General features: G+C 46.2%; 2 protein-coding genes and 1 pseudogene across 3 annotated transcripts in view; all 3 read left to right on the top strand.

Annotated features, from left to right (window-relative positions):
- asmt (acetylserotonin O-methyltransferase) overlaps positions 1-684 on the top strand; it is a gene marked incomplete at both ends in the record, with an annotated part of 15564 nt that extends 14880 nt beyond the window's left edge. The window contains one exon of the mRNA XM_083638251.1: positions 467-684. Coding sequence (XP_083494377.1) covers positions 467-684 — 218 coding nt within the window. The remainder of the gene's footprint in view (positions 1-466) is intronic.
- Positions 685-3845: 3161 nt separating this feature from the next.
- Positions 3846-5105, top strand: LOC310777906 (leucine-rich repeat-containing protein 34-like; the record flags this gene model as incomplete). Its single annotated transcript, XM_083638252.1, has 1 exon — positions 3846-5105. The coding sequence occupies one exon, from the start codon at positions 3846-3848 to the stop codon at positions 5103-5105; it is 1260 nt and encodes a 419-aa protein (XP_083494378.1).
- A 1702-nt stretch (positions 5106-6807) lies between these two features.
- LOC310777907 (nucleoside diphosphate kinase homolog 7 pseudogene) lies at positions 6808-8010 on the top strand (annotated as a pseudogene). The gene has a single exon. The product of its transcript is annotated as a nucleoside diphosphate kinase homolog 7 pseudogene (transcript).
- Positions 8011-9727: the final 1717 nt, after the last annotated feature.

Below are 9727 nucleotides of genomic sequence, written 5' to 3' on the forward strand. Positions count from 1 at the left end.
CATCTGGCTGCCTGGCAAAAATATTGACAGGGTGGCTGCTGGCCACTGATGATGTGATTTGTAAAGCACTTTGAAATTGCCTCTGTGTATGAAATGTGCTATACAAATAAAGTATCCGACTGAGTATTTGGGATATACTTGCTCAGGATTGCAGTCAGCTTCCTTCCTTCCTTCAGACAGAACCAGACGTAGAGGCCAGCAGCCGGCTAGCTGCCTGGCAAATCCAGCAGCCAGCCAGCTAGCTGCCTGGCAAAAAAGTTGGTGTAGTAAGTGAAGGTCAGTGTCAGTGTGCAGCTTACAGCCAATCACAGAATCTCATATCCACCAATCTACCCTATTGCTGCGGCTGTGGACAGCTTTCTTTCTTTCTTTCTTTCTTTCTTTCTTTCTTTCTTTCTTTCTTTCTTTCTTTCACTCACAAACACACATACATACACACACACACTTCCCCTGGCCTCTCCTGCAGGGGGCGCTGTGTTGCTGGTGGAGGCGTTGCTCCATGAGGATGGCTCTGGCCCGCTGACGGCCCAGCTGTACTCCCTCAACATGCTGGTCCAGACGGAGGGGCGGGAGAGGACGGCCGCGCAGTACGCCGCCCTGCTGGCCTCAGCCGGCTTCACCTGCATCCATCACCGCCACACCGGCAAGATCTACGACACTGTCCTGGGACGCAAGGAGGGATGATACACCATACTCACTTGAGAATCAGGAGGGGAAGCTCACACCACCTAAAATGAATTTGGTACTAGTAGATTTTATAATACAAATTGTGACATTTTCATAGAAATAAATGTCCGTTTTGGTACTCTATCACAGTGATTGCTAAGACACAATAAAGCTTTTTTCGGTCATCCATGGCTTGTATTTGTCAACATTTCTGAAGCCACAGTCTGATGCAAGGATTGAACTAACAACCTTCTGCACCACTGTACTTTTAGGCTGAATGATACACAATATAATTTATATCTATATTTTCTATTTTCTATTCATTCTTTTAGCCACATGTGAGATATCACAGGGCTGGGAAATATGGACAAAATCAAATATCACAATATTTTTGCCTCTCCACCATGTTGACGTGGACTTTTTCAGACCATGTGGAACAATGTTCAAGTGATGAACATCATAGCACTTCCCATACACAGTGCAGCCCCCTCCCTCCGCTGCGAGCGGAGACTGTAGGTATTGAAATGCAAATTGGCACGTGACGCCCGGCTGGCTACTATTTTCACCCAGCTGGACTGTGTATGCACTAGCCTATTGTAAATCCCTGAATATAACAGCTAGCAACTTTAATGTAATGCAGCCTTTAAAACCAGGAAAAAACACTTATGCCATATCACGATATAAGGATATCCAAAATCTCAGATGATACTGTATCTAGTCTCATATCACAATATCAATATAAAATCGATATATTGCCCAGCCCTACCCTGGTCTGAAAATTAAGAGCTCCCACATTAAAAAAAAAACCCAATGAAATCTCAATCTTCTTCCTGAAATGAGTAGGGCATCTTGGTTTCCTGTGGATGAACTGATTAATGTCAGGTGTGCCTGAGTGCTGCAGTCACAACAACAGTGATCAGGCACACCTGACATTAATCAGTTCATCCAATAGTGTAGGACAGGAAACCAAGATGCCCTACTCATTTCAGGAAGTAGTGGAGTTGTGCAAGTAGTCTATTACAACCCCTTTGTAAACTTCATAGAATTCTTCTGCATTGGCCTGGTCCATATTGAGTGACTGAGTCAAACGCGTGCCCAGCGTCTTTCATGCCATCTGTTCCAAACTGGGCATGGACACTGTTGTGTCTCCCTTCGTGCCACAGCAGAGTGCCACAGTCTGTAGGTCCCAGAAGCCTCCTCCAGATATATATCACCCATCAGCTCCATGGCAACCACAGGGCCTTCATGTAAGCTTTGTCATTTTGGCTTTGTTCACAATCAGACTGGCAGTGTTGATCAATTCAAGGAAATCTCCGATCTTGGTAACTGCATCTGGCTTTATCATACTGTAGCGAGTGTTCTTTCTTTTTTGTTGCCAAGTTTATTTGCTGTATACTGATCTCCATCAGATTGACCTGGCTAGAGAACACATTCACTCAGTTCCCAACAAACAGGTCCTCCTAATGAAGGTCATCATATTTGGTCCTCCTCAGAAAGATTTACTGGTTTTTAACATCAAACATTTCCACTGAGCCATCTTTTGGGTAGAAGAACAGTTGGTAGCGCCACAAGAGCGAGCTGCAGTGGGGTCATACCACTGAGCAAGAAAGGAATAGTGATCCTCCTGGTCACCTCTTTCTCTGTCTTCCTGGCCTGGGCTCTGTCACTCTCTCTCTGATGTCATTTATGATAAATCGTCTAACTCTAGATAACTTGATGACTAGCCTTTTCTGTGACAGCATAATGTGTTGTCCATTTTGACCACCATTTATTATATAGCTAGGAGTGGCAGCTTATTAATGTGACCATTTGTTTTGCGTTCTCATGTACAATTCAACAATCTATGTCCAAATAATTATAAAAATAAAAATAAACCATTGAGCTAGCTGGCTAGCTACAAAATAGTAATGCAATATGCCCGCCCCCCAGGATGGCAAAGGCATGTCCTGCCCTACTGTGCCTCCGATTGGCCTACCCTGATATTTTACCGTAACCCCAACCAATCGCCCTAACCCTCATGGCTAAACCCAACGTCCTGCCTGTTTCTTGGGCATCAGTTTAAAGAAGAGGCCAATGGCTAGTATACTGGCGTATGTGGCCAAAACACAATTCCTCCTTCCTGTGATTGTGTATGAATTGAAGTACTTTGCAATCCCATTGAACTGTTGCTTGCCTGCGTCGTCATGTCCTCCCATGGTGGATTGTAAATGGTCCTAGAACACACAAACCTTATTGTGTGAACAGTGAGAGAAGTGCCCTTCAACAGAGGCCACCAGTTTTCCAATTTATAACCTCAGCAGGGAAGGATTTATGACATCACTGATGATGTCACATTGTCTATGACATCAGTGGGTATGACATCATCAGTGACTGATGTGACAATGTCTGCATAAGTGACATCCTCAGTTGACATCATCAGTGATGTTATAAATCATCAGTGATCTATGGCATCACTGATGATGTCACAATGCCTATGCGGTTTCTGACCCGATTTGCAGATTTGAAGCAGGAGCCGTCGAGCAGCGAGGAAGGTCAGCGCGCTTGCATGAGGGCCGAGAGGTCCGGGAACACGGCGGTCGAAGAGGAGATTGAGGTGGGGGGCGGACCCCTGAGTCTGGAATTTGTGTAATATTCTGTGAGAGGCAGCAATGTGCTGCAAGGCATCCAATCTGCCGGAAAGCCATTAGAAGAAGAAGACCCGATTTGCGAGCCGTGCGACTCGTTTTAGAGTTGAGCCGAATTTGAGCTTTGTCGGGCATCATTTGCAGTGCAGTGTACACAGGGGAGTACAGTGTACAGGGGGAACTGCTCCCCATCGTCCGAGTTTGGAACAAAGCCGACCCGTGCGGTGACCTACTCAATCATGATTGACCATAAAACAGGTTTGAGCAAAAACAAAAAATAACGGGGGGAAAGAATTCAAAGGTTCCAGCCTTAAAACTCGAAAAGTCTATGGGAGAAAATGAATGGGGAACTTACTTCCGGGGCCGGAAACGTCACGAAAAGTCACGTGACTGTTGGACTCTATTATGGATAGAATTGGTGATGTCATCAGTGATGTCACTCGAGCAATAGTGCTGTCATCAGTGATGATGTCACCAGTGATGTCACTCAAGCAATTATAATCTTACTACTATAATGGGCCATAGCAACTCAAACATTTAACTTCTGCCAGCATAATGTGCACTAGCCCGTTGGTGTCAGAGGCTTACGCCGTCGTCTGCGAACAACACAAACTGCCCATGAACCCGTACGTCTTACAGATTTTACAGGAGACCACGGAAGACAGAAATGTCAGGTTGAAGCTGAGGGGCAATAGCCGGCTGAAGGGGGTTCAGAAGCTGAACGACAGTGACATTCTCGCTCTGACGCTCGCTCTGAGGAACAACCAGACTGTGACAGAGCTTGACGTCAGGTACAACAACATCACAGACGAGGGGGCGGGACACCTGGCTGACCTATTGCAGGAGGGGAATTCAGCCCTGCTCTGTGTGGACCTGATGTGTAACGACATAGAGACAGAGGGCGCTGTGGCCCTGGCCAAGAGTCTGCAGTGTAACAGGGTCCTCCTCTCTCTGAGGTTGACTGGCAATAAGATTGGGAACAGGGGAGCAATGCAGTTAGCCAGCATGCTGGAGGTTAACAACACACTGCAGGACCTGGACCTGGCTGACTGTGACCTAGCCACTGAGAGCGTTGTGGCGTTCGCCATCGTGTTGAACAGCAACAGAACTCTGCACTCAGTCAACATCAGCAGACCTCTGCTGTTCTGCCTGCAGGATAGCTTAGCAGTTCACTGGTCTGGGATGCTGGCGGTGAACCAGACGCTGAAGCAGCTCCACCTGGGGAAGATGTGTGTGACAGACTCTGGGGTGGAGCGCCTCGCCGAGGGCCTGTGGGCCAATCACAGCCTGCGCTACCTGGACCTGCGCTGTAACCATCTGACTCGTGACGGCGCGCGGCATCTCGCTGCCCTGCTCACGCACAACCCCACCTTGCAGATTATAGACGTGTCGTCCAATCAAATTGAAGATGACGGTGCCATGTGCTTTAGTGAGGCTGTGGCCCGGCCAACCTGCGGTCTGAGAGCTCTGTCCATCACCAGTAACAACATAGGGACAGAAGGTCTGCTGTCTCTCGTTCAGGCTATGAAGGCTAACAGCACTCTGAGCCACATCTACATCTGGGGAAACCACCTGGAAGAGCCTGTGTGCCAGGCGTTCAGAGAGCTAGCAGCCAGCGGCCGGCTGCCTCCGGAGCAGACAGACGTGAGCGCGTACGAGGTGGACGGTGAGGCGCATCTGGCCGAGATGTCCCACGGCCTGAGGAGGCATTACTACTGGACGCCCTGCTACGGGCCGGAGGGGGGCCCAGCCACAGATGCTGCTCTGATGCTCGCACGGGACATGCCCACACCCTTCCCCCTGCTCTCCCCCTAGGCAGGCCACACAAAACACACCCAGGCCCAGCCCATCGTGCTGCAGTCATATCCACAAGAGCAGTAGCAGCAATGTCCACTTCCATATGCTTAGATGTTGGATATGGTAATATGGTGATATGAGAACTACATTATGGTCTTTGATGTTGGATAATATGGTGATATGAGACTAGATGGTCTTAGATGTTGGATATGATATGGTGATATGAGATCTATATATTATAAAAGAGAGCATGTGGGCAATGTTCTCTGTTTCAATTTGGTCCCGGAAATGATGTCATCAGTGATGCCACTTGAGCAATTGTGCATTGTGACATCACTGATGATGTCATAGGGATTGTGACATCATCAGTGATCTCATAAGAGCAATTTTGATGTCATCAGTGATGTCATAAGAGCAGGTGAGCTCGGACAGCGTATCTGAACTGCAGGGCCAGCCCGCGCAGTGGGTGAGCCTAGGAATCAAGCGTGCGAGATGCTTAGTATGGTGATATGAGAATACATGGTCTTAGATTTTTCCTTCTTTCTTCGTGGACACTGAGGAGAGAGACCCCGTATCATGATTCCCCTCACAGTGTAGGCACTTGGCTTGCTCCTTTACATTGCACATTTCTACCTTACCTCAGTCCACTTTACCTCACAATCAGTCTTCCCACATCTCCTACATATTTTGCTTTTAGTACACACAGCAGCCACATGCCCATACTATACTCCTCCTGACAGCAGAAGCACCTGAGAGGAGCTCTCTCAAAGGTCCTCACTCTATAACACACATAGCCAAGCAACACTCTCGATGGCAATTCTTCAAAAGTTAAACACACAGATTTAGACTCCTCTCTCATCCCTTCCTGAAATCTCTTCATTCTCCTCGCCACACACATACCTTCCACCTCCAAAAATGTTTCGGCATCTACCGACAGCGGCACATCACCCACCACTCCTCTCTTTCTGGTCTCCGCCCCGAGCGGGAAAGATCTCACAGGCTCACAGCGAGATACACTTCAAACACACAAATCTTCAAGGCTTTCTTCCTCTGACTCTCAGACACACTAAATCACAATCATACTAATTAAGATTAGGTTCCTAAGGATCCTAATCAAATTAATTATTTCTGACTTTTCCTCCAATAAACTTCCCAACCTCATGTGGATCCTTAAAAATCCCGTCATGCCATGTCACAGCCACCATTCCAACCAGAAAAGACTCCTTTTCCCCCACTGAATCATCAGAGTCACTCAAATCCTTCCATTGCCTTTTCATATTCTTGTTATCAAGACCTTTCGTGTCCTCCATTCTCTCCGGTACGCCGCCAACATCAGTGATTTATGGCACTTGATGATGATGTCATTAGTGAGTGATGTCATCAGTGATGTCACTATTGATATCACTCAAGCAAACGCGTGGTGGCCAGTGATGTCATAACTGACATCAGGGATGTCATAGTCTCATAAATCACTTATGTCACAATGACAATGTCCAGTGAACTCTGCATAGACATTGTGACATCATCAGTGATGTCATAAATCACTGATAATTCCATACCCACTGACTGATTATGTCATAGATATTGTGACATCTGTCAGCAGTTTTCCCATCAGCGATCTCATAAATCCTTCCCTGATGAGGTTATAAATTGGATGACTGAGCTAGCTACAAAATACTAACACTACTCATCAAGTTAACTAGTCAGACGATTTACATAAATGGCATCAGCGAGAGATAAAGGCAGAGAGAGAGAGCAACAGATCCCAGGCCAGGAAGACAGAGGAGAAAGAGGTGACCAGGAGGATCGCTATGCCTTTCTTGCTGAGTGGTATGACACCACTGCAGCTCTCTTGCGACGCTACCAACTGTTCTTCTACCCAAAAGATGGCTCAGTGGAAATGTTTGATGTTAAAAACCAGCGAATCTTTCTGAGAAAGACCAAATATGATGACCTTAATCAGGAGGACCTGTTTGTTGGGAACCGAGTGAATGTGTTCTCTCGCCAGGTCAATCTGATTGGCTATGGAGATCAGTATACAGCAAACAAACTTGGCAGCAAAAGAGAAAAAACACTCGCTATGATAAAGCCAGATGCAGTTGCCAAGATCGGAGATTTCCTTGAATTGATAAACACTGCCAACCTGATTGTGAGCAAAGCCAAAATGACAAAGCTTACATGGAGCCAAGCAGCAGAACTATACGTTGAACATCAGTCAAAGCCTTTCTTCAATAACCTGGTACAGTTTGTGTCCTCGGGGCCTGTGGTTGCCATGGAGCTGATGGGTGATGAGGCCATATCTATCTGGATGAGGCTTCTGGGACCTACAGACTCTGCTGTGGCATGGAGGGAGGCACAGCAGAGTGTCCGTGCCCAGTTTGGAACAGATGACATGAAAAACATTGGGCACGGGTCTGACTCAGTTGCTGCAGCAGCCAGAGAACTTGAATTCTTCTTTCCATCCACAATAGGTCATGGTCCCTCAAACACAGCCAACTATACAGACTGCACATGCTGCATCATCAAACCTCATGCCATATCAGAAGGCTTGACTGGCAAGATCCTGAACTCAATATCTGCAGCTGGATTTCAAATCTCAGCCCTTCAGATGTTCAATATGGACCGGGCCAATGCAGAAGAATTCTATGAAGTTTACAAAGGGGTTCTAACAGATTATCCTAGCATGGTGACTGAGCTGTGTTCTGGACCCTGCATGGCCCTAGAGATCTGTGGCACCGACACTCCAAAGACATTCAGAGAGTTCTGTGGGCCAGCTGACCCAGAAATTGCAAAACATCTCCGCCCAACCACGTTGCGAGCTCTCTATGGTAAAGATAAAATCCAAAATGCCATCCACTGTACAGACCTCCCTGAAGACGGAGTCTTGGAGGTGCAGTATTTCTTCATGATATTGGATGGGTAACATTTCAACAAATGTTTCTCCATGTATTCAAAGACTTCACAACTGGCTTAATCTTTCTTTTTATGGGCAGACCTGAGCTGGAGGTAATGTTATGCACCGTCAATTAAAAAGAGAACACGCGTCAACTCAACAATGACGTTAAGTGACAATAAGTGACAATTTGCCTGTTATTCTGATTTACTTCTCCGTTTTCTTCTACCTGAGTGCCAACAGATCTAATTTAAAAGAACTAATTCTGATTATTTCTCTTGGCAGGGTCGAGACTGTGACTCGCATAAGAAATGACCCTCTCCTTGGCATCCTGGATCTGAGAGCACGGCGCCAAGCCATACCAGCCGTACCTTTTTTTTAGGCTTCCTGTAGGCTACAGCGCGAATCTTCCACCTGGGACCTCCGCCTCCACAGTGCCGCTCTGTTGTTGTACCGGCGAATAGAAGAGTTCTGGTCCCGAACGCTAGTGAATATATAATTTTGACGTTTAGCATTCAAAATAAAAGCAACACAATGTATGCCGCTGCGCGGAAGTGGAAGTCCCGGGCGGAAGATCCACGCTGTACAGGAAGCATCAAAAAAGGTACAGCTGTCCCAGAGTCTTACGTGCCGAAATAGACTCTGGGTTCCCAGATTGTTTAACCCTTGGAACCGGGACAGCAGCAATTAAAGAAGGATTCACTGGAACAGCTCGAACAGTTCAATGTCTTTTTATTAGGTCCAGAGTACAAGACTAAAGCCCAATTTATGCTTTCTCTGTCGACACTTTTGAAACCATCGCCGACAGAAATGAGGACTTGAGTCGACACTTTCAAGTGCCGCCGAGCAGTGTCTGCTACCTAGTGACATTTCTAGTGTCGCTGACTACGTCACATAGTGTCGCACAAGTGTGATTGGCTATATAGAAGGCATGCTCGCTTGACTTCCTTGTTTTGGTTTTCGCTGAAATGAAATTAACATGTCCCCGCGATTTTTATCAGCCTGTCCTTGATGTATGACTTCGTGAAAATCACAAAGAACACCGTGACCAACTTCCCAGAGAGAGAGGAGGTGAGTTGTGTGGTTGTGTGTCATTACAGTATATGCGGCTACATTACATCTTGCCTCCGATGTGGTTTCACTGACAGCATTCCCTCTCTTGGCTGTCTGCACTAGTTCTCTGTCTATAGCGTTCGAGTGTCACGTCACGAGACCATTGAGCCGAGGAGAGAAGCATAAATGCAGCAACATGAGCGACACTTTATTTATTGTTGGTGACCATGTGTTGAGCGACACTTTCTAATAAGTATAAATTAGGCTTAACATTTCCATATTACATCTTGTAATATCGAAACGTTAGTCCTGGCTTCTTTTTTAGAATATGCGAATACCAAATTTGGAAACAGAATACCTACCCAACCCAATGAACAAATATCAGAATATTTGCATACAGCCCTAGTAAATATTAACTCTTCTTATTGTCTACTTTGTTTGATGTCACATAGTGAAAAACAACAAAAACTAAAACCTTGGGAGAAAAAAACACACTTGGCTCTTAAAAAGGCCACAAAATAAATGACTAGAGACCAGAGAATCAGTGCACTGTAATCCAATGATGTAAATATGATTGTTATTGTAGTATTGTATCGTATTAATGAGAAACAGGTGAGACTAGATAGGTTGGCTGAAAGCCTGCTGTAACCAACACATAACGTCTGAAATGTCCCCCGGACTCCAGTAGTCAAAT

Source organism: Poromitra crassiceps (assembly GCF_964638095.1).
Source record: "Poromitra crassiceps genome assembly, chromosome: 6".
Classification (NCBI taxonomy): Eukaryota; Metazoa; Chordata; class Actinopteri; order Beryciformes; family Melamphaidae; genus Poromitra; species Poromitra crassiceps.